This window comes from Thamnophis elegans, chromosome 15 (assembly GCF_009769535.1).
Source record: "Thamnophis elegans isolate rThaEle1 chromosome 15, rThaEle1.pri, whole genome shotgun sequence".
Lineage (NCBI taxonomy): Eukaryota > Metazoa > Chordata > Lepidosauria > Squamata > Colubridae > Thamnophis > Thamnophis elegans.
In genome coordinates, this window is record NC_045555.1 from 24,620,076 (window position 1) to 24,645,303 (window position 25,228).

A 25,228-nucleotide genomic window follows, 5' to 3' on the forward strand; every position below is an offset into this window, starting at 1 on the left:
AATATAAATTGCCATATTGTACAAGTTTTCAGAAGTTTAAAGATGCCAGCAGAGTTTCTGATGGGAGATTCTATCAAATTCTACTACTATTATCATGTACACAACAATGAGAAATCCTTGCTGCCAGTTCTTTAGCTGGTGTTGGCCTTCATACTCACTGAATTTTTCTCCAAAAGGTAGGAAGTCGCAATGTATTGGCCTTCTATACGTGTGGATCCAAGCAGTGTGACCTTTCGTAATTGACAGATGGAAATTTTGTCAATGTCCAGTTTTTTTGGAATGGTACCCTGAATAGGGTACCCAGGTAATCACTGGGACCACCATGGCCAGTTTATCCCATAAGCTTTCAACTTCAATGTTTAGATCTTGATACTCTTTTGAATTTCTCCAATCCTATTCTGCTATTCACTGATATAGTAAAGGTAAAGGTTTCCCTCGCTCATATGTGCTAGTCGTTCCTGACTCTAGGGGGTGGTACTCATCTCTGTTTCAAAGCCAAAGAGTCAGCGCCGTCTGAAGACATCTCCGTGGTCAGGTGGCTGGCCTGACTAAATAATGCTGAAGGCGCATGGAACGCTGTTATCTTCCCACCAAAGGTGGTTCCTATTTTTCTACTTGCATTTTTACGTCCTTTCAAACTGCTAGGTTGGCCAAATTCCCTGGTATTGCCAGATAAATTATTCATATTTTTCCTTTGGGGCCAAGTCTTCATCAGCTTGCATTCAGAAATCCCACAATAATTTAACCTGCTCATTTTCAACCACTTTTTCAACCATTTTGAATCATTTTGGTGATCATGTGTTTATAATATATAATAATGAACGATGTTTTATGTCATTATTATTAAAACCTGCATGCTGACCAACTTTCAACACCTCTGGGCATTATGACCAATCCCAGTTTGGAGATCATTTGCATTATATTGGTGATGCTATGAGAGAGAAGTTGATTGTTGAAAAAGCTAAAGAGGGAGGAGTCTAATGAATGCTGGGTTAGGAGACCACCCTGAGATCCCAGCTCTGCAGATTAGGCTAGGAAGTGAAAGAAATAAAAAGATCTTAGAAGACACTTTAATTCAAGAGAGAAAGCATTCAAAACACAGGAAACATTTAAAAGTTCAAAGAAAGCAGACTGTAAAATCACTTTGATTCTACCATTTATACATGTCATTTTGACCGTGAGATTATCATCTTACATTCATTTGCCATGGGTAATATACCCTTGCATAAACTAAGCGGCACTGCATAATACACAGAGCAAGGAAATGTTTCTACAATAAAGTAATCAAAACCAAGATTTCAGAGCTGATAAAAAGCAATTATTTCACTTCTATAAACATCTAACTGCTGAGAACGTGAAGTCACTGTATCCCAGGGCTTCTTCTTGAAGTGTTTTTGGAAATAAACTCTCAAGACAAGTGCACGCATTTATTCTAAATGTCACCCATCAAGTACCACAATTTACATGTATGCGATCAAATACAACTACGGCAACAATATACCGTATTTTTCAGAGTATAAAATGCACCAGAGGCAAATTTTAAAAAAATTTTTTGCACTCTGCAAACCTCCCAAAAATGGCCCGTTTTTCATTAAAAAAAAAAGGGCATGGATAGCTTTATGGAGGCTTATAGAGTGCTCCTTGAGGTTGGGAGGGGGGCAAAATTAAGCAAAAAATGGCCTGTTTTTTTTGCTCATTTCTGCCTTCCCCAGCCCCCAGGAAAGCCCTCTGCTCTCCAAAAGTCAGCATAAGACTCTGCATGGCCATTTTTGCGAAGGGGCCGGGGTTTTGGCAGGCAAAAAATTCTGTATTCACTCAGACTTTCAGACTCTTTTGAGGGAAAAAGGTGCGTCTTATACTCTGAAAAATATGGTAGTTTGGATTTTGAAACTATAGAGCAGTGGTTCTCAACCTTCCCAATGCCACGACCCTTTAATATAGTTCCTCATGTTGTGGTGACCCCCAACCATAAAATTATTTTTGTTGCTACTTCATAACGGTAATTTTGCTAGTGTTATGAATCGTAATGTAAATATCTGATATGCAGGATGTATTTTCATTATTACAAATTGAACATAATTAAAGCATAGTGATTAATCTGCCAATCTTGGTTTGGAAGAAGATCAGCCAGGCTGAGATTTTCCAGGATAAAATGACCTCCCTGCCTGCCTCCAGCAGCAGTTCGTGGTTTATATGAGTTTCACTTTGTTAATTTTACTTTTTTTACATTCCGTTCCCCCACCACCTTTTTTTTCTTTTTTCTTTCTTTCCTTCCATTCCTTCCTCCCTTTTCTTTCTTTCTTCTTTCTTTCCATTCCACCCTTTCTTCTTTCTTTCTTTCCAATCCTCCTTCCCTTTTCTTCTTTCTTTCTTTCTTTCTTCCTTTCCTTCCATTCTCCTTCCCTCCCTTTTCTTTCTTTCTTTCTTTCTTTCTTTCTTTCCATAACTCTCTTTTCTTCTTTCTTTCTTTCCAATCCTCCCTCCCTTTTCTTTCTTTCTTTCTTTCTTTCTATTCCTCCCTCTCTTCTTCTTACTTTCTTTCCATTGCTCCCTCCCTTTTCTTCTTTCTCTTTCTTTCCATTCCTCCATTCCTTTTCTTCTTTCTTTCTTTCTATTTTCCCCTCCCTTTTCTTCTTTCTTTCCATTCCTCCCTCCTTCCCTTTTCTTTCTTTTTCTTTCTTTCTTTCTTTCTTTCTTTCTTTCTTTCTTTCTTTCTTTCTTTCCATTCCTTCCTTTTCTTCTTTCTTTCTTTCCATTCCTCCTTCCTTCCCCTTTCTCTCTCTCTCTCTCTCTCTTTCTTTCTTTCTTTCTTTCCATTCCTCCTTCCCTTTTCTTCTTTTTTTCTTTCCATTCCTCCCAACAGTTTGCTATCCCTGTCGTAGAAGAATGAAATATTCTAGGTAATATAAAAAAGGCAGAATATTATATTTCCCTGAATGAGAAACATGGAGAAACATGTTTTTAGGCACGAAACAGACTCACCTTAATAGCCCCCACCATCCTCAATAGCCCATAGCAGATGTTCGCACTTAAGAGATAAAGAAATAGCTAGGTCTATCCATAGGTAAATGCCTTCACACAAGATTCAACAAAGGTAAGATTAGCCCTCTACCCATCTCACCACATGACATTGGGAAGATTACATCACCCAGCAAGGCTCAACCAAGCCTTGGACTCAGGACAGCCTACAGCGTTGTCCCTGCCTGGCCCCATGGGAGTCTGGCAACCAATCAGAATACAAGCTCAAATTCAAAAGCCCAGAGAAGGAATAAAACTCAGGGACTCTCAGCATCTCTTCCCTTTTTTTCCTTCACCCAACATCTTCAAGGCACGTGATCCTGTCCACCGTTAAAACCATCTTTCCAAGCAGACTCCATGGTTTCAGTGTCTTTTTCCCCACTTGGAACTGAAACCAGGTGGATATTTCTCCCAACAGAACAAAACTAAATGAACTGTTATAATCCTTGACTTGCAACAGTTCATTTACTGACCGTTCAAAGATACAACGGCGCTGAAAAAAGTGACATGTCCATTTTTCACACTTACAACCGTTGCAGCATCCCCTGCATCAAATGATCAAAATCCAACTGCTTGGCAACTGACTCATATTTATGACGGTCACAATGCCCTGGAGTTATATGATCCCCTTTGGTGACCTTGTGACAAGCAAAGTCAATGGGAAAGCCAGACTCACTTAACAACCATGTTACTAACTTAACAACTGCAATGATTCATTTAATAACTATGGCAAGAAAGGTCATAAAATGGGGCAAGATTCATTTAATGAATTTCTAGAAGTTCTCCAATATACCTTCCAGCCCTTGGATGAAAGGATGGATGGGATGGGATGGATGGATGGAGAGAAGGAGGGAGAGAAGGAGGGAGGGAGGGAGGAAGGAAGGAAGGAAAGAAGGAAGGAAGGAAGAAGACATTTGTATTATTTTGTTTTATTTTAACGAAAAATAAAGCTGCTATAAATAAATGGTGAAAAGAGAATACTTTCTATTAAATTAATAGAAAATCAAACTTAAGAAGTAACATTGAATTTCTTACAGCTCTTTGTGTTTCTCCTCTGCCAGGATCTGGTCATTTGGTTTCAACCCGTATCTGAAAATATAGGAAAAAAACCTCAGTCAGTTGAAAACAAATTAACACAGGCGTAGTTTTCCATTTTGTTATAAAAGCTCGAAGGTTAGTCAACATTACTTCTCTTATCTGATACATTAGCAGATATTTGAAATATGTCTATGATCCCAAACAAGTTATGTTAAAATAGTAAACAAAAAAATGATCAAAAGCAAAATAAACTGTCGAAGAACCATCGTAATTCTTTGTTTCCATTTTGCAAGGAAAGGAAAATACAGTATGTGTCAATTTCTCTTCTGTACATTGGTACATTGGTATATTTCTGACGAAATTCTGCACCAGCTTCGCTTGGAATAAGCCACACGGCACTCAGTGAGAAATATTCTTAAGAGATCCAGTTTCCCATTCTTGATTCATATCACTTGGATTCTTAATTTCATTTTTGAAAAAAAAAAAAAAAAAGCTTTGTATATCTCTCCATTTACATATTTTTTCTTCTTCTATTGCAGACAGCAACTGCTTCTTCCCCAGAATAGCAATGATTGTTCCTATCTAATATAGTATTGGTGAAACCTATGGTGAAACCTATAGTATTTGGTGAAATCTATAGTGTTTTCATGTTTTGTCTGCAAGGCTATTTAAAAAAAGGCAATGAAAGTAAAAACCAAGGTTCAAGTTTCTATAACTGTTGGAGAAAAGGAGGCAGAGCTGGGTGGCCGAGTTAAGTGGGTCATCAGCTTAGAATTGTTGCGTTCCCACAAGTCCAGCCCATCCTAAATTCCATTGACCCTTATCTGGTGCCAATTTAGTTGAACTTTAGTTGACCAAATTCTTGTATATGGGTTTGAATATATCTTCTATGCCTGTGATGGTGAACTTATGGCACATGTGCCACACGGAACCCTCTCTGTGGGCACGCGAGACGTCACCCAACCCAACACCACCACGCATGTGCACATGCACGTGCCTCCCAACTGATTTTTGGGTCTCTGCTGTGCATGCAGGAGATACACATGCATGTACATGGGTAGAGGTTAGCGCGTGCATGTGCGGGGAGCCAAGGGAAACACAGTGCTTCCCCCTCTCCCCATTTTTTGGTTTCAGAAGACTTCAGGAAGGCCTGCTAGGCTGAAAACGGGCCGTGGGGGTTGCGCACATGCGCAGGGCGCATTGCATTGTAGGTATGCACACACTGTCGATTTCGGCACACAAAGACAACAAGGTTAGCCATTACTGTTCTATGCTGTAACTTTAGCGACAGTCCTGATACTTTGCACCTGATAAGTGTCCCATATTTTTCATCAGCACAGAACAAAAATACAACTGTAGAACATACAGTTATGTTAGAGATAAACTTCTCAAAACTTATTTTGTTATATTTGCACTATAGGTTCCACAAATGGAAATTTATATTAATGTGGATAAATTGAAAATCCTTGAGAAAATATTTTGAATTTAAATAACCATTCCCTGAGAAGATGTTATAATGCATAATTACCTAATAAGAAGAATTTCTGATCAGGATACATAATGTAGAGAAAAATATTCACAAAATTTTCTACCACCTTCTCCAAATTATTAAGATGAATGCTGGTTTTTAAATTAATACTATACATTTGTAGAATTTGCCAATTTCAGTTTTTTTTCTAAGTATATTCTTTGATATTCTTAGAAGCTGGATTAGGTTTCATTTGATTCTTCAAGTAGATAATCAGTGATAATCTAATGCTACTAAATATTACTAAGGAGAACTCTTCCTTAATTTTCTTATTAATGTTATAGCCAATTCTTCTGATTTGTGCAAGTTAATTGTTTTCCCAGAGCATTAACAAAAATGGTATAAAATATTAGTAAGTTATACATAGCTTTGAGATAAGTCACTGCCAAGTTAGCAATGTAATATTTTCTGCATACAAGATCCTAATTCAATTGAAATCCAGTTTTTAAAATTATTTCTAATATAGATAAAAGCTCCACCGGATAGAGAAAAGTTATAGAGAAAAAGATAACTCTAATGTGCATTTTTCTGTAGCATTAAACAAACACTTTCTTTTATAGCTTAATGATAAGCAAATCTTAAACTGAGGATTTACTGTATTTTTCAGAGTATACAACGCACTCCCTCCCCCTAAAAGTGGCTGAAAATGTTGGTGTGTCTTATAGATGGTCGACCCATTTTTGGCCTCTTGAACCCTCCACGCATCACGCTTTTGCCCTCCCTGGACCCCAAAAGCACCCTGCATTACTCCGTATGTCCCATTTTTGCCAAATCAGGCACATTTTCTGGAAAAACTGGATTCAGGAACCCAAAAACAGGCCTGCAAAGTGCTTCTGGGTGTCGGGGAGGGAGAAAATGGGACGCGTGGAGGCCAATTTTTTTTCTTTTTCTCCTCTAAATGTAGGTGTGTCTTGTAGTCTAGTGCATTTTATGGTGGTAAAAATATGGTAAATTCAATTGAGCAATACAAAAAAAATATTCCTTTCACCCAATTAAAATCCTTTCCATGTTAAAAACATCAAGCACCCCTATAAGCTCTCTTTCTATGCAATTATCCAATCTGGTATTTCAAAATAATCAATTTATTAGAAACATTTTTCCTGCTTTCAGTAAAATCATGTTTATCCCGAACAGCAACGCAACTACCAATCCTTATTAAATATATGATGTCATCTTGTTCTTGGCTTCATATCATATTCTGACAACTTTTGAATCTGAATACGGCAGCAATAATTCTGGGCTGTTTAACAATATGATACATGGATTTCCTACCAAATTCTGAAGTAAACCCTTAATTTGTGGGATGTAAAAAACCAGTATCTCCATTCTGAAATAGGAACCATCAATCTATGAAATATCAGCTGAATCAATAGTGGCAATCTAAACTCAGAAATGAAATTATTATTACAGATACCCTGTCTTCTGAGCAGAACACAATAGAATAATTGAAATTATTGTAAAATCTCTTATGCAGTTATCTCTAACATTCATAGATGAAATAAATGTTCATTTCCTTTGTTTCTGGTATAAAACTGTAAGGAAGTCTTTTTAAGATAATGAGCCATTTATTACAACCTGTTTTGCTAGATCTCTCTTGCGGTTACTCGCTCAATGCATAGTAATTGTGTGAGGGATCTTGGGGTCCTGGCAGACAATCACTTAAATGTGGGGCAGCCTTGTGCAGTAATTGCCAAGTTTGCACTAACAGAGAGCTAGAATCAAGATCATGTGATGTGGTAATACCACTTTATAATGCCTTGATGAGACCACACTTGGAATATTGCATCCAGTTTTGGTTGCCACAATGTAAAAAAGGTGTTGAGATTCTATAAAGTATGCAGAGAAGAGCAACAAAGATCATTAGGGGACTGGAGTCTAAAACATGCAGAGAACGGTCGCAGGAATTGGGTATGTCTAGTTTAATGGAAAGAAGGACTAGAGGAGACATGATAGCAGTCTTCCAATATTGGAAGGTCTGGCTGAAAGAAGAGGAGGGTCAACCTATTTTCCAAAGCACCAGAAGGCAAGAAAGGCAGCGATAGTTAGAAACTAACCAAGGAGAGAACCAAGCTAGAATTAACTAGAAATTTTCTGACAGTAAAAACAATTAATCAGTGGAACAGCTAGCCTTCAGAAGTTGTGAAGGCTTCATCACTGGAGATTTTTAAGAAGAGACTGGATAGCCACTTGTCTTTAAAAACGCTTTAAAAACTGCCTTTCAGATGATTTTCACAGCCATGTGATCCAGGGCCAGTGGGTGAGTAGGCAAGGAACTGCTTTTAAAGTAGCACTTTAAAAGGGGGGGGGGGAACATGTCTCCACATCTAGCTTTTTCAAAATCAGCTGAAGTTGGCTAACACTAATTCAAGTGCAACCACACTATAATGCCTGAAGGAGAATTCACTCGCTGCTTTGATTCTTCATATATAAATTACATCCACCAAATTGGTTGCTGAACAATTTTGGTGGGTATTCATGTGTGTATATACACATGTACAAGTGTGGCAAAAAGCAAATCAATTTGTGAGTTCTCCTTCAGGCTTAAAAGACCTTTAGCCTTATAATCCCAAATAAGTAGGACCACACTTCCCACTGAATTAGTAGTATATTTATGTTGGTTAAAATTGTTTTTCATTTTAAATATTGTATTATTTCATGTATTTTTGAACTACAAATGAAAATATGTGGAGTGTTCATAGACATTTGTTCATGTTTTTTTCAAACTAAAGTCGGGCCCCCAACAGTCTGAGGGACCATTCTCCCTCCTTAATTCACCATTGGAAGTTGTGTGTTTGTGTGTGTCTGTTGATTCTCACCTTCTTCCGCCTGCTTCCAATGTTTCCCAATGCCCATCTTGGGGTTTTTAGTTGCAGTCTTAATTGGTGCAGTTCTCAGTCTGGTTTATTGTGTGGTCATCTGATGCATATGATCAGGAGTTATTTTGAAGGAAATCCTGTTTGCTTTATTCTTTTTTTAATGGCCTATTTTAAGGAGCCTGAAGCTGCTGTTGTAATGAAGTTAGGCAAGTGGCAAGAAAGGTTGCGCTCTTTTTCCCTTTTTGAGGGGAAGAGGGGGTCTTAGGTAAATAGATTCCTTGGGTTGAGCAAGTACAGCAAGGACAAAGGCAAAATGGACTGCTAAATTGGCCACACCCACCCAATCACATGACCACCAAGCCACACCCACCAGCCGGTCAGCCCCCCCCCCCCCAACAATGTGAGGGACAGTGAAATCGGCCCCCCGTTCAAAAAGTTTGAGGACCACTGGAATAAGGTCTCCTGTTTGACCAGGCAGTTGAAGACCTCCAAAATCCCCTCCAGCTGTTATTTTATTATTCTGCATTAAATTGGCCATGTTGTAAATGAAGTACTTCCAACAAATGAAGGAATGCTGAACTAATAATAACTATGACAAAATTTCAACCTCCAGAATAGAAAGTGAGTGTGCTCAACCTCACTTCTATACAAACAGGAAAGACAAACTCAAATAAGGAAACTGGATATAAGTGCTTTTTAAAAACAAAACAAAATATAATTCTGCTTGCTTGGTTAATCCTCTTGATCTATATATATCTTACAAGATGATAATATTCAGTGCTCCTACAGTGATCTAATTCAACCCCCATTACCTGCCTCTGTCAAACAGATTGTTCCCAGTCTTATTGTTAGGGTTTCAACAAACATTTCAAATATAACGATTTATTTCAACCACTTTTGCTAACTCAGGCAGCCTCCTGCATTCTTAATTACTTCATACTGTGGCAATCCTAACATTTCTTTTTCTTCATCCAGGGATAGGAAATTTTCAGCTCATCAGTTTAATTACCAAACACTGGAAATCAATCATCTCTGACCAATGTTAGCATTTTGAAAAAGGACGAATGCAGAGTAGGATTTGTTGGACCCATCTCTCTATATAAGAATGTTTGTTTGTTTGTGTGTGTGTGTGTGTGCGTGCGTGTGTGTGTGTTTGTGTGTTCCAGCATAACTCTGGAATACCTCGAACAGGGATCCCTGCCTACTGCTGCCTCTGAAAATGTGCCCCATTTTTGGCCTCCGTATCCTGTTTTCAGCCTCCGCGTGCCCGTTCCAGGTGGCAGGGATCAGAATGGGCAGAAAATGGGACGTGCAGAGGCCAAACACGGGGCACGCGGAAGCAGCAATAGGCAAGCCGTGCAGTCTGAAACAGCTGATGGTCGGGAGGCCAATCCAACCAACAATCAGATATTCGTGCTAATCAGGCTGTGCTGAAACTGAAACAGGCTGTTTGCTGCAAGAAGGCAAATTGCTGGGCGGCAGAGGCCAAAAGATGGGGGCTGGCGGTGGGCGGGGCTATATTCGGTGTATAATATGCATCCAAATTTTCAGGCTCTTTTAGGGGTAAAAAAGTGTGTCTTATATTCCAAAAAATACAGTAATAATTGTCCTTGTGCAATCAAAACTCAAAGTAAGAAAAATACGGTATCACAAAAATCAAGGGATGTAGCTCATTTTTTATAGGATGTCAATCGTAAGATTTCTTTGTTCTTGTAGCTCCAAGTACTTGCTTTTAAGGAGCGGTGCTATTGATCGAACAAACATTAGTTCAGATTTGGATCCAACAAATATACAGATGTAATTTGATGCTAGTGCTGCTTTGCAGGAACTACTTAAGAAGTGTTATTGGATTAGAACAACAGTGAGGAATTAAAAGTTGCATTAGGCAGCATAATTTATAAAGGCAACTTCTGGCTAGATGCAGTTTTTCCTAACTCATCCAAGAGATGTTCAATTGAATGTGTTCAATTGACTGTGAATTGACTGGGTTCAGTAGCAGAAGACATCTGCATGCAACCATCTTGATTTTTTTTTAATAACTTTAATAACTTTTTTAATAACTCAACTCATCATTTGTACAGATAAACGCCTGAACCAAATCATCTATTCTGTCTGGCAGCCTCACCCTAATCGTGCATTTGGACAAAATTTTAAGCTGTAATTAATACAGTGCAGTGCAAAAGCTCTACAAAGAGCTTTTGAACGTAACACCAAAATAATAGGTTTAAATGATTAAAAGTGATTGAGAAAGCAAGGAAAGACAAAGCTGATTAATTGCTACAGAGTGGAGATTTCTGATTGCCTTCAGCAATCAGCCTTAAGATACCAATCTACTCTGTTCCAGATGGTTCTTGGGAGGGCATGCACTTTGGACCGCCCAGAACACCGCCCAGAAATTTGCTTGCTCTGGTATTTCTCAACCACCTGAGAAACTCTTTCTCTCCTACCATAAACCTGTCCTGTAAGTGGATGAACAGGAAAGGGCCATTGGCTGCCATAAGTTTCAGCAATCTAACATGAAGGAGGTCTCCCATCTGGGAAAGCTTTCCCAAGGGGCAGGAGATACTCACCTCAACACACTCTATATTTAGGAAAACGGCAAAAGAAAAAAAGTTAAGTATCAACAGTAGAGACCTTCAAGTTCCTAATTCTATTGTACAGTATCTCAAGACCTAAAATGGACACCTAACATCAAAAATGTCATCAAAAAAGAACAACGACGAATGTTCTTTCTGCGCCAACTCAGGAAGCTCAAACTGCCCAAGGAGCTGCTGATCCAGTTCTACAGAGGAATTATTGAGTCTGTCATCTGCATCTCTATAACTGTGTGGTTTGGTTCTGCAACCCAACAATAGCAATAGCAATATAGCAATAGCAGTAGACTTATATACCGCTTCATAGGCCTTTCAGGCCTCTCTAAGCGGTTTACAGAGAGTCAGCATATTGCCCCCAAAAATCTGGGTCCTCATTTTACCCACCTCGGAAGGATGGAAGGCTGAGTCAACCCTGAGCTGGTGAGATTTGAACCGCTGAACTGCTGATCTAGCAGTAGCCTGCAGTGCTGCATTTAACCACTGCGCCACCTTGGCTCAAGACAGACACAGACTTCAACGGATAATTAGAACTGCAGAAAACACAATTGCTACTAACCTGCCTTCCATTGAGGACCTGCAAAGTTCACAAGTTAAAAAGAGGGCCGTGAAAATATTTACAGACCCTTCACATCCTGGACAAAAACTGTTTCAATGCCTGCCCTCAAAACGACGCTACAGAGCACTGCACACTAGACATAACTAGACACAAGGACAGTTTTTTCCGAACGTCATCACTCTGCTAAACAAATAATTCTCTCAACACTGTCAACTATTCATTAAGTCTGCATTACTATTAATCTTCTTATCGTTCCTATCACCCATCTTCTCCCACTTATGACTGTATGACTATTACTTTGTTGCTTGTATCCTTACAATCTATAATGTTTCCTAGAATGATTTGATTGCTTATTTATGCTCTGACTATCATTAAGTATTGTACCTTATGATTCTTGATCAATGTGTCAAGAGCATATGCACCAAAGGCAAATTCCTTGTGTGTCCAATCACACTTGGCCAATAAAGAATTCTATTCCTATTCTATTTTATTCTAATTCTAATTCTATGTGTTAAGCTGCCTATAATTAGCATCACATTACTGTTACTATTATTTTCATTTTTTGAATTTATGTAACCAGCCACTTTGAGTAATTCTATAAGCAGAAAGACAGAGTGTTATTGTTACTATTATCATCCCAAGTAGATGCAAATAGCAATAGCGGGCTTTGGATTCTTCTGAGTTGTGTGAGCTGCATTCAACGTATAAATTTTAGTTCACATTTTGCTAGACTGAGGCTCAGATTCAAAACAGCTCTCACTCAAAAAACATCCAGAAGCATTTATGGTCAGTGGGCATCTCTTAGCCTTAACCTATTTCCCAGAACCGCTACAGGGATAAAATTGGGAGGAGGGAATCTCAGGAGGAAAAGCAGGATATACATCCATTGGATGAGTAAATCATACGAACAGACCTTTCTTACAGAATTATTTTTTTTTGCTAGGGCTACAGGAGACATTCCGACAATGGAAGAGTTCCAGAAAACACGAGAAGCAAAGCACAGGTGGTCCTTGACTTATGACCACAATTGGGGTCCAGATTTCCATTGCTAGGCAAAGTGGTTGTTAAGTAAGTCTCATCCAGTTTGAACTTTTTTTGCCACAGTTTTTAAGATGAACCACTGCAGTTGTTAAATGAATCATGCAGTCCTTAAGCAAACTGACTTCCCCCATTGACTTTGCTTGTTAGAAGCCATCTGGAAGGTCATAAATGGTGATCACATGACCCCAAGAGGCTGCAACCATCATAAACACAACGAGCCATTGTGGGCAATCTCAGGTCCTGCCCTTACTCCATGAGGAACTGTCAAAGGCCTGGGCTACAACAGCTCTTCATTCTACCCTAATCACCATCACTGCTTTTCATGGACCTGAATTCAGTCTGGCATTTCTTCCCCCAGAAGTTCCCTGATTCAAATTATGGTAAAAGTTGTATTTTCTGCAACAATACTAAGTAAGGAAAAAACAACTAAAATTTCCTGGCTGCTCGGGTAGAACTTAATTTCTATAATGTGAACATTTTTGTTACGACTCATTCCAAAATGGTTTCAACTTGTTCTTCGGTTTAATTTCCCAAGATCAAAGAGTGAAATGGGTTATTAGTCACCGTAGCTCATCACTCCGACTCCAGTCAGACCTTCTCAAACCACCATATGAGACTTTTTTCTAATGTCTGAATCTCTAATTATAGGAGACTTTTCCACATTAAAGGGAGCCAGCTAAACAAACAACCACTTCAGACTGATGCCTCTTCAAATTAAGAGGCATTTAGGATGATAGACTCAGGAAAGACTTGTTGAGTCTTTGAAATATTCTTTGTCCCTGCTCAGTTTAGGAGTTTACACAAAGTTGATTTGAATTCTTTTATTCCGTCATTTTAAATCACTTTGGACACATAAATGCTTCTCTCCGAAGACAAAAATGTTGCTTTGATATCCGCTTGTCCATTTTACCTTACAAGAGTGACAAATCATAACTGAACCTCTTCTCCCCACAGCTTCAATAAGCCTCAATCAATCAGAATAGAGCTGGAAGGGACCTTGGAGGTCTTCTAATCCAATTCCCTGCTCCAGCAAGAGATCCTACAACAGTGATGGCGAACATTTTTGTTGTGGTCTGCCGAAAGCGCACACGACACCCCCCTGCACACCAATAATTCAATGTGTGAGTGACACACCCCATGGCCTGCCCCCCTATGCATGCACATGAGACACTCCCCTGCACCCCGTTTTGGGCCTAGTAGGTCTCCCTGCAGCCTACTAGAACCAAAAAACAGGCTACGGGGAGGGGGGCATGCCGCACCCCCTGCACCCCATTTTGGGCCTAGCAGGCCTCCCTGCAGCCTCCTGGGATCAAAACTGGGCTGTGGGGGGTACTGCTCCCCCTGCACACCCCCACATGCACACATGACCCCCATCCCTCCAAGTATGCGTGCACGTCTCCTGCATGCGCCCCACCCCCTGTGCATGTGCAGCAGAGACTTGAAAATCAGCTGACTGGCAGGAGGTGGAGCTGAGCTTGGTCAGCAGCTCGTGTGCCTGCAGAGAGAACTCCGTGTGCCACCTCGCATGCCATAGGTTCACTATCACGGCCCTATAGCATTTCAGACAAGTAACTGTGCAGTCTCTTCTTAAACACCTCCAATGATGAAGCACCCATAATTTCTGAAAGCAATTTGTTCCATTGGCCATTTGCTCTTGCTATTGGGAAATTTCTCCTTAATTCCAGGTTGCTTCTCTCCTTTATTACTTTCCATCCATTGTTTTTGTCTTGTTTTGTTTTGTTGTGGAAACAAGTTGAGCACCTCTTCTTTGTGGCCTCCCTAGTCCAATTCTCAGTTTCCTATTTTCACTTATGACCTGCCATTCATTTATGTTCTATTAGGTAAGCAGAGCAGCTAACAGAAAGCTGCGTATCTCCCTGCTGAAGTGAAGCTGTTTACAGAGCAAAGATACAAAACAGCCCTAAAAATGCAATATAGTAATTGCATTATATCAGAGGCAAACTTCAAGATGAAATACATCCTGAACTGAAACAGACCAATTAAGGTTGCATGAAATTTTATAATCAAACATTAATCAACTTTCAATACCAGAAAGTAATAACACTTATCATTGCTTCCGGGATTGGGCAAGGAAAAAGGCCTCGCCCACTGATTCTGTACCACTTCCAGGAAAAGGGGAGGGACTGGGACCTCCTCTTTATCTGTGTTGGGATTTATAAACATGGCCAAGTTGGGATCCCTGTGCTGGGAGACTGGCGGAGCCCCCGTGCCAATCTGAGTAGTCTTCTTGGCCTTGTGTAACATAGGCTTGAAAGCGGGGGAGGAAAAAGCCCCGGGAATGCTGGGGCCTCTGGGGGAGCGGAATCCTCATCTTCTGAAAACCCAAAGTCTGGGTGTGTGACCTCCCCCAAGATGGAACCCTCACTGACCACTGAAGGAGAAGGAGGCTTAGGATTATCGTGTCCTCTGGAAGAAGAGGGGGGACCTCTGCCTGGAGACTGCCGGTGGTCTGGGCATCCCTTGGGAAGAACTGTCCCTCTGGGCTAGGCCTGAGGAAATACCCCTAGATATAGCTGCAGAGATGAGTCTCCCGATGCTATCAGGCAACAGGTCTAAATCCTCTAAATCCTCCTTGGAAGGACCCTGTGATGGAGGCCCTCTTGGGGCCAGTTGGGCTGCTGGTAGGTAGTCTCGGGATCCCCCTTCTCCCAGGTCCTCCACCCTTTCCCTATGGGTTCTAGGTGAGATGGGGGGAGAAGGAGAAGCCACCCTCCTGCAGGGCCTTGCAGGGGAAATAGAGGGAGAGGAAGGACTGAAGCCCCTAGGGGGTGATCCAGAAGTTTGAGAACAGGGCCCAATTGGAGATCTAGATTTGCTGGGGGATTCAGGCCTAGTTGCCTGCGCTAGCCTTTCTGCCCTAGCCACCTGTTTTTCCAGGGCTTTTTGTCTTCTGGATTCATCTCTAGCGGCTACTCTGGAAGAGCGCTGATCGGCTGTAGGTCTGGAGGCCACTGCCCTGGGTCTAAATCTGCCCTGGCCCTCCTTCACTAGATCTCCTTGGGCCTGTGGTTCTGGAACTGTGGAGGCCATGCCTCACTCACGTGTCTATGGACTGCGATTGTCTGCCGGCTGCGATCCCTGGCCACGCTGCAGACATGATTCGCAGTCCCGAAGCAGGCCGTTGCTGGTATTGCGGCAAGAGGCCACCACCCATGAGGTTACACCAAAAATGCTGCCACGCCTCATGGGTGATGGAACGGGCGATCGTAGGGTTCTGAAAATTGGCTCTGAGGGATTAGCCTCGCAACAAGCCAAGTCCTTGAGACTCCTGTGCCTGGATTCGCAGTCCTCCAGCCTCCTTGGGTCACACTGTTTGGCTAATTTAAACAGGTGTGGCCTCCAATAGTAAAGCAAAGCTCCGGCGCTGAAAGCAGATCGGCCGAGCTGTAAATCTTAAGTCACTAGAGGCCGCGCTTGAGCTGCAGAGACTGTAACTTGAGAAAACTGCCATTGCTGAGCTCTGAAGGTGCCGGCAGTTTACTGACTGGTCACAGGGTAGGAGGCAAGCCCCCCCCTTTCTCCGTGAGACTGTAACTGTCTCTTTGGCCACAGTCTGTTTTAATCAAATTTAGGATATCCAATTAATCAAATCAATACTTTAATTGTACCTCACTGGAGACACAGCTAGTGCTTGGACCAAAAACTGAGGGAAACTGGGAGCCGAGAGGGAAAGGAGGATACTTAAGAAAAATCCCTCAGTCTCTGGACCAATCACACTGTAACAAACCCTGTTGTAGCCCCTCCCGCCGAAACCACAGGAAAAGCAGCAGTTCAAGTGCGATCCAATCACTCCCAGCACCAGCGTAGATGTAGCAAAAATGAGCCTGACCACTGAGACCAATGAAGATCTTGAGCTGCAGGGAGCAATCCCAAGAAAAAACACAAAAACAAAATGGTGGCCATGCCAAAAAGGCAATCCAAAATGGCTGCCAGGAGTAGAAAAAAAGCCTGCCGAGGCTCCGCACCAACAGCCAGCTCCCTGAGCGACCACGGATAGTGGCCACAGAAACCCCTGCCGGGAAAAAACAACCACGCAGATGATAAGAACTAGCTCGATTGCGTTGCCATCGGCACTCCGACCCCACGTAGCAACCGGCAGCTGCCTGCGACCTCCACAGTACCCGAGTGAGCCCAGGACACCGTGGAAGCCGGGGAAAGTGAGAAAGGAGGAGAAAAAGGTATCCAAGGGAACTTCTCACCTCTCCTGCTCTCTAGGGAACTAAAAAAAGGAAGGAAAAAACTCACACTAACAATAAAAAATAGTTATAAGTGTCCAAGCCAATCTGAAAGGACTGGAGAGAAACTAAAACATGTCCACTGGGCTTTGACTGAATTGAAAATCTGGCAAGTCAAGGCAACACCAGAGGCATGGCTAAAGTTTCAATTCAGTCCTGGGCAGATTGGCTGAGTTTAACCCATGCTTGTACTCTCCCAGTAGCATACTGGAAAAGTGACAAACCTACTCAAATACTAACTCTAAATTTGGCTTCCGACTTGAAAAGATTGTGTTTTTAAAGGAGTCTAGGAGCGTGAAGATTTATTTCGTCTGAGTGTCTTTTAACTAACATATCTTAAGTAATCCCAATTAATGAGAGATGGAATACAACAAGGGAGAAAGATCAAGAAAAAAGCTTTAGCTCCTCACTGACAACTGATAACCTAATCTTGCCTGTGTGGGAAATTCTAATTAACCAAACGTCATAAATCAGAACTTGGAAAAGCAGGAGGCAAAGAAGAAACATACTCGAATTTTGGCTGTATGCAAGCTTATTCCAATTAATATATTTTGAGCAGCTATAACCAATGAGAGATGAGGAGTGGCAAGGAAAGGAAATAATAACAGAGTCAAGAACTGGAAAATATGAAGTTTTTTTTCCTTCGTTTTTTCCCCCAAAAGATTAAGATGGTTCCAGATTCTATTTTGGTTTCACAGTAGTTGAATTAACTAAATTTAAGGTGGACCAGAACCTCGAAATAAGACTTGTATAACTAACTGCAACTTTGGAACTAGACATTAAGGAAAAACAAAAGACCAAGACGGCTCCCGTCGCTCTTCCCCACAGCTGCTGAAGTAGATAAATTTAAAGTGGATCAGAACTCTGAAATAAGAACTGTATAACTAACTGTAACTTTGGAATTGGACATTATGGACAGCTGGGATTTTGAAGAACTATGTGAAATTATAAAAATATATATATGCATAAATCATTAAAATCAAGCCTAAATAGAATTCTGAACCCAGAGAAGCAGGTATTTAAAGAAGAAGACAAAGAAGAAGGGGGGCAAGATAATAAAGGGGTAGAAAAGGAGGGAAATAAAACAGACAAAAAACTCCATTGGATTTGGCAGTGGTAGAGGGAAAATTGTAAAAGGAGGGTGTGTCCCAACAAAAGGGAATAAAAAGCAGACAAAATATGTTTTGGAGGTTGTCAGTGGCTTAAGGAAAATTGAAGTAGAGCTTACGCCCCAACAAAGAGAAATATAAAAGATCTTTTTGATGGTGGCTTGGGGAAAATTGAAGAGGTGGATGTGTCAAAACAAAGAAAAGGGAGACGGCAGGAACAGAGAAGTGGGACAAAAGACTTACTAGGAAAAATCAGACAACTAGAAATTGTTATATGGGAAAATATAAAGCTAAATAAGGTTTATTCCTAAATATGACATTAAAATGAGAGCTGCTAACTGATTGAATATGATAATGGAAAGATAATTAAATAAAGGTTAAAATATATGGAATATGGACAAATATTCCTGATATGGGGAGATTGTAAAGCAGAGGTTTGTGATTCACTTTTATACATGAAAATTAAACTGAGTTGCTAATTGATTGAATATGACAATAGAAGGACAATTAAGCATGAGTTAAAATGTATGAAACATGGACATATATAGAATTTTTAAGATGATGAACAAAGTGAGATGTGTACCGCTTGCTATTCTATAGAGTAGATTAAGAGAACTGTAATGAACATTGAACAGTAAGGATTGCCATTTATAGACAATTAAGGGTAATCTAATCCAAGATATGGAAAAATGGAGGGGGAACATGGAATATACTTACAATGGGAAATTATTGACATTTAAAGACAGAATCACAAATTGGGGGCATGTAAGGATGTATAATTATATAAATATAATGATGAGAATAGCTGGGAATTGTAACCAGGTCTATATCTCGGCCAAAATTAGGCTGGGGGGGGTGGGTGGTTTAAAGCACAATGACTATATATGTATACTTTTCTGTTCTATTTTTTTAAAGGAGGAGGAAGATATATGTTAAAATTAAATATGTATATTGAAAAAGGAATTATAAATACCATCAGCATAAAATGGAGCTTGCTCGGAAGCTGAAATACACCAACTAAATGAGATGAAGAGTGTGAAGTAGAGGAGAGAGGTAAGGGAAGAAGAGAGGGAGAGGAGAGAGGGCGGGGGGGAGAGGAGGAGAGAAAGGAGGAGTTGAAAGGGGAGAGAGGAAAAGGAGAGAAGAAGGGGAAGTAGAGAAGAGAAGGATGACAGGGGGAAGAAAGGAGGTGGGGAGGGCGAGGAGAGACGGAGAAGAAAGTGATAAATATGGTGAATGCAGAGCAGAAGAGCCAATAATTATCTTTGGGAGTTGATGGAAAGATGAATTGATGTAAACATTTAATAATACAGTACGATGTTGGTTATGTAATAGTATACATGTGATTATATGTTATGAAAATGAAAAAAATAAAAAACAATATATATAAAAAACTCCCTTTATTAATTTACTGTGAATTCTGCTCATTCACATCCAGCAAAGTCTTTCAAGGGAGGATTTACAGTCACAGACCTTATCTGGCTTGGAGAGCTGACAGGCCGATATCTGAAAAACTTAGCAAGGAGTCTCGGAAAATCACGAACCAATTAAGCGAACAAATTATCTCCTGCAAACTCCATTCCCCTTTCGCTCCTCTTTTATTTTCTCTGGGAGGGGCCATTCATCATTCACCTGTGGCCTTAATCCCAAGTCAACCCCTGTTCTTTAGCTGTTCCCTTCATCTGGCAACTCTGTGCATGTGCATACTGGGAACAGGCTCCAGCTGTTCATCTGCCTCACTGATGTCTGACTCTGAAGGCAGCTGATAACTGTCAGATGGCCCTGGCCCCATCTCTGCCTCTGACACAGAGCCCTCATCAGAGCCTTCCCCAGACTCCAGGACTGGCCCATGTTCCTCCCCAACCTCCTCACTGTCCAAATTTGCTGCCAGCTCTCCTGGCCACTGGTGGGCCACAACAGGAACCTTCTGGATTGAAAACACAAATTGTGTGGCAAAAATCTTGCTATAAAGGTTAAAATTAGAAACAAGAATTTCTTTCCGTTGACAAATTCTCATAGTTCCACTCCACAAACAAATAAATAAAACAACTGGACTTCACATTTGCAATGCAGTTTGCTAGATGTGGGATTTATATTGCAGGAACTATAACAGAAATGTGAGCGGTTTCTGCATCTTAAAAGCACAATGCAGTTTCGCTACTTAAACACATACTGTATAGCAATTCATCACACACAGCCAGTGAGTAAATTGGCCTCAGCTGACTTACAGAATTGGGCTAATAAGAAATAACATACTCTTCACGGTCTTAAAATCCCCGTGTTGTTGAACCATGAAAACATTGCTTTAATTAAGCAAGACTCTACACATCACCACTTTTCAAGGTAAAGCAAGTCATGCACATCAACGTATGGCATCTGAAAAACCCTCTAAAAAGAACTCAAAATTTAACCTCCTAAAATTTAATAACATTAACTCTAAAGACAGGGGTGTCTCTGCCAAGAAGAAGCAATAAACACTCAGCTGGCATGAAAACAAGAGAACAGTTGATAGCCCCAAATTCAAATCACTTTATTACAGTCATTAACCAGCAGAAGGAAAAAGCAGGCGAAAATACTTTCTGAATATCCAAAACATTCAATAATAAATAAGGATGAGCAGTACATAAAAAAAAGGCTAGAAAACAATTCTTATTTGTTAAAACTAACTTCAAATTTGGAATTGTGTTGCTCCTGACAAATCTGAGGAAGGGACCATACAATAGCTGACATAAAAAACAACAAATGATCAGTGAGGTAATGTTGAGACCGAGACATTCCGGGCTCAAACAAGTTCAATTACTCTTAATTATTCTTTGTTAATTTTCTACGCTGCTACACAGAAGCTGAAAATGTCATGTTATTTTAGGATTAATATCAGAAAGTAAGAATTGCTTGTACTGCAGGGTCATTATAGCCTGCTTTATCAACCAGCAGTGGGGCATTTCAAGATGCTGTGTAAAACTGGCAGGACAAAAGAAACAATTCAATGGTTACTTGTCCTGAGTTACAAGGGCATCCTTGTGGAGGTTATGGCATCTTTTTTTTTTTTTTTTGGTATCTTCAAGCAATTAGAGCTGAAGGCAGTTGATTGTCCCATCCCAACCCAAAAGAAGGATGAAGAGGGATGAAACTAGAGGTGGCATTCTGCAGTTTCTGACCGGTTCAATCGAACCAGTAGTGGAAATTGCGAGTGGCCCTGCCCTGGGAGGCAGAAGCAATTTTTTTATCTTGTGCTAAACAGGCTGTTTGCTGCAAGGAGGTAAGTCAATAACTATAAACGCCTATAGAATGTTCAAATTATTAGACGTTTTTTTAAAGACTGCTTTATTATTGTTCTAGACATCTTAACAAAATGAAGCTTTTTAAAATAAATGCTTGATCTGATTAGGCCCGGTGCTATTGTATCTTCTTTTAAATAGCAGAGAATAACTATACTTCTAGAAAGCACATCAATTTTAACAGCATCTGTACAAGTATAGTCTATAATATAATACTACAAACAGTATATATTGTCTGTATTGTTTGCTGTTTGTTGCAAGGAAGCAAATTGCTGGGAGGCAGAAGCAGATTTTTTTCCTATTGTTTTCCTCCCCAAAAGCTAGGTGCATCTTATACTTCGAAGCATCTTATACTCTGAAAAATACAGTAAGTAAATGCCACCCCTGGATGCATCAGCGAAAGCTTCCCCAATTTCTGGCAGAAGTCAATAAAGAAATACAAAACCAAGGCTGGATCGCAGCACAAGGGAGACCAAGCCACAATTGGTCTCATCGTCAAGCCAGTAACTGCAGGGTGGAAATCACAGTTGGCATGCCATTTACCCAACTGTCTGTCCAGAAAGTCTCTAATTCTCACTTCGGTATTATAGAAGCAAGCAGAGACCTTTGCTAAGTATCTCAGGAGGGAGCCTGGAGACCCTCCTAGCATTGCTTGGCTTGGCTGTTTAGACTCACCCCGCTGGCAAATTCAAGAAGCACAAGATTTTATGGAAAGAGTGTTTTCATGCCGGCCAAGAGTAAAAACATTAATTGTGAAAAATGTCAAAAGTTAATTTGTTAATGTACCCAAACATGAAGCTGACCTGCTGGAGGTGTAAAAAAGTACAAGGGACTTATTATGACATATGGTGGACCTGCCTGGAAACACAAAAATATTGGACAAAAATTTGGAAATGGGTGCAAGAAATTACAGGAGAACAGATAAAATACAAACCCGAAATCTTTCTACTGGGAATAATCAAAGGAAATATACAAAGAAAATTAAGTACATATTAACACATCTGCTAACTACAGCTAGAATAGCATTTGCCCAATGCTGGAAACAAAATAATACCCTCTCGGACGAATTAATGATAAAAAAAACTTTGGATTGTGCAGAGATGGACAAATTAACACTGCAATTAAAAGATAAAGAAGAGTCAGAATATTATGAAATTTGGAACAATTGGTACAAATGGCTGCAAAACAAGAATAAAATTAATTAAGCCAAAAAACAATATATATAAATATATATAGAACTGTGTATAAAGTATGTAAATATAGAAGCGAAATATTATATATATGTACAGGTATGATGAGATAACAATGTTGATGTAATGACTGTAAGGTGTTGTAGAAGGGAAAAATAATAAAATAAATCTGCTAAAAAAAAGTGAATTTGCAGGCGGACTTAGAGTGAATCAACAAGTTCACAAAGACAGGTCTGGAACGTTTCCTTCCCACAGCCCTAGTGGTGGTATTCAGCCAGTTTGGACTGGTTTGGGCGGTAGTGATGACCTGCGGGTGAGCCCGCTCACCTGTCCTGGTGCTATGCTGTCCTATTTAGCCATGCTTTCTAAGCCGCGCACATGCCTGTAAGATGCCGTGCAAGCAAAACACATGTGTGGACGGCCACGCGCATGTGCAGAAGGCACACAGTGAGCAAAGCAAATGTGCACACATGCACACTCACATTTTCGGTGTGCAACGAACCAGTGGTAAGATTATGTGAAGCCATCTCTGCACAGCCCCACATCTGGACCTGGGTTGTCTCTTCTCACATCAACCGATTCTCTCTCCCACAGAGAGACTTCCCACAGATTCTCCCATGCTGGCAAAGAACCGGATTCCTCCTCTGACTCAAGTCTCTCAAAACACCCACTAGGTTTTACATTAGGGGTAGGAAGTGGCAGCGAAAGCAGAGTGATTCTCCTTCTTCTAGGGAAATGCTGACAGAGAGGCCCATCATCTCCTCCACTGTATTTTTTCCCTAACCACAAAATGTATTTAAAGCATTGGGTCAAAAATTTCATGCTGAACTGAGTCAACAAAGTCTTGAAATTTCATTTCTGCTAGTAAAAAGCCACACCCTAAACTGTCAAGAAGTGAATGGAGAACCTCTTAAGCAGCCTGTTGATTTGCTTCAAGAAACACATCAAAGTTTAAGGAGGGGCTACTTTTGGAAACCAAAAATGGACTAGCCCCCATAATTCAAGGTTTGCAAATGGTTAGGGGAGAAACAAGGATCCTTGCAATCTGCAAATGTTATTAAAGTGCAAATCTCAATTTTGGTATCTGAAGCTCTCCGTTCATAGAACACAGAATTATAGGCCTGGAAGGGACCTCGGAGATCTTCTAGTCCAGGGGTCCTCAAACTTTTTAAACTGGGGGCCAATTCAGGGTCCCTCAGACTGCTGGGGGGGGCAGACCGGCTGGGTGGGCGTAGGTAGGTGGTCATGTGACTAGGTGGGAGTGGCCAATTTAACAGTCCATTAAACAATGCACACACATTAAACTTTAATTGGTTTTGTTCTTGGGGATGTTTTACTTGCTTTTGTTTGCATGTTGCTCTTTTGCTTGACTTTTCTTTTTACTAGATTGTTTTTTCAGGAGTCTAGTGGTCCACTTCAGGAAACTTAGTTTTGCAGCAATTCTTCTCAGCCCCAAGGAGCTTGAGAAATCTCTCTCTCTCCATCTCTCTCCTATCTATCTATCTATCTATCTATCTATCTATCTATCTATCTATCTATCTATCTATCTATCTATCTATCATCTATCTATCTATCTATCTATCTATCTATCTATCTATCTATCTATCTATCTATCATCTCTCTCTCTTTACCTTCTGGAGACAGGAGAGGTGAAAAATGGGGCGATTTTGCCCATTTTTTGGCCTCCTGGGGCGTCTGTGCGCTCTGTTTTCACCTCCCACTGCCTCTACAAGTAATCTGCAGGCCAAAAACAGGCGAAGATGGCCCAGTTTTTTGGTCTCCTGGAGTGTCTGTGTGCCCCATTTTTCACTTCCCCCATCTCCAGAATGTGTCTGCAGGCCAAAATTGTTGGCCTCACATTTCAGTTCCAGCCCGTGGGGCTCCCGAAGATAAGTCCTGCGATCGGCTGAAGGGTGGGTAGGGCAGCCTCATGGTCCTGCACAAGCCGGATTAATGGCTTCTGCGGGCCACATGCGGCCCACGGGTCATAGTTTGATGACCCATGTTCTAATCCAACCTTCAAGTCAGAATACCATCCTTGTCAATTTGCTTGAAGAAGCTTCTTGCATGAGAAGTGATTTTTTTTCAGAGAAAAAACCAAGATAATCCAGCTGCCTTTTGGAAAAAAACACCTCTGGGGCTCCCGACGACAAAACACCAAACCAGATGGAAGGGGTCAATTTCATTTTGTAGAAGGAAATTATCTTCTTCCATTCCAGACAGGTTCTAAACACAGAAAAGCCTTCTTTAAAAAAAAAAGCCCCTTAATCAAGAAGGATGAGATTTTAGACAGATCTAGGTCAGCTATTTCATGACACTATTTCTTTAAAGATGCAACCTGATGAGCATACGAAAAGCTAGAAACCAAGAAACCAGAGAATATGTTACTATGACAAATTTACATCAGTGCCCTTAATTATCATTTTACCTAAATCCTCTGAAATCCAGAAATAATGAAAAAGAAGCAACAATTGAGATAGCAATAATGGAAATTGTAAATATTTGCCTATCCTGTTTAATTTAAAAATTCACATGTGTTGGGAGTGGTCAAAATACTGAGACTGGAAAATGATAGTCACATAAAATTCTAACATATCAGGAAATGTAAAAAGGGAAACAATGAGTGTGTTTTCCATTCTATTTTTCTTTTTGGCAATCGAATATTTATGATATTAGAACCAAAATGGAACGAAAGGTGGCTGGTTTTTTTTAACTAAACAAGAGAAGAAATCATATGACTAAGAAAGAAATGTTTTCTACATGACAAAAAGAAAAGATTGATAAAGTACCTTCTGGGGAAAAAG

General features: G+C 40.5%; 1 protein-coding gene across 2 annotated transcripts in view; it reads right to left on the reverse strand.

Moving 5' to 3' along the window:
- ADK (adenosine kinase) overlaps nucleotides 1-25,228 on the reverse strand; it is a 280,019-nt gene that overhangs the window by 226,313 nt on the left and 28,478 nt on the right. For both annotated transcript variants that reach the window (XM_032231651.1, XM_032231652.1), the window contains exon 3: nucleotides 4,054-4,107. In XM_032231651.1, coding sequence (XP_032087542.1) covers nucleotides 4,054-4,107 — 54 coding nt within the window. The remainder of the gene's footprint in view (nucleotides 1-4,053; nucleotides 4,108-25,228) is intronic.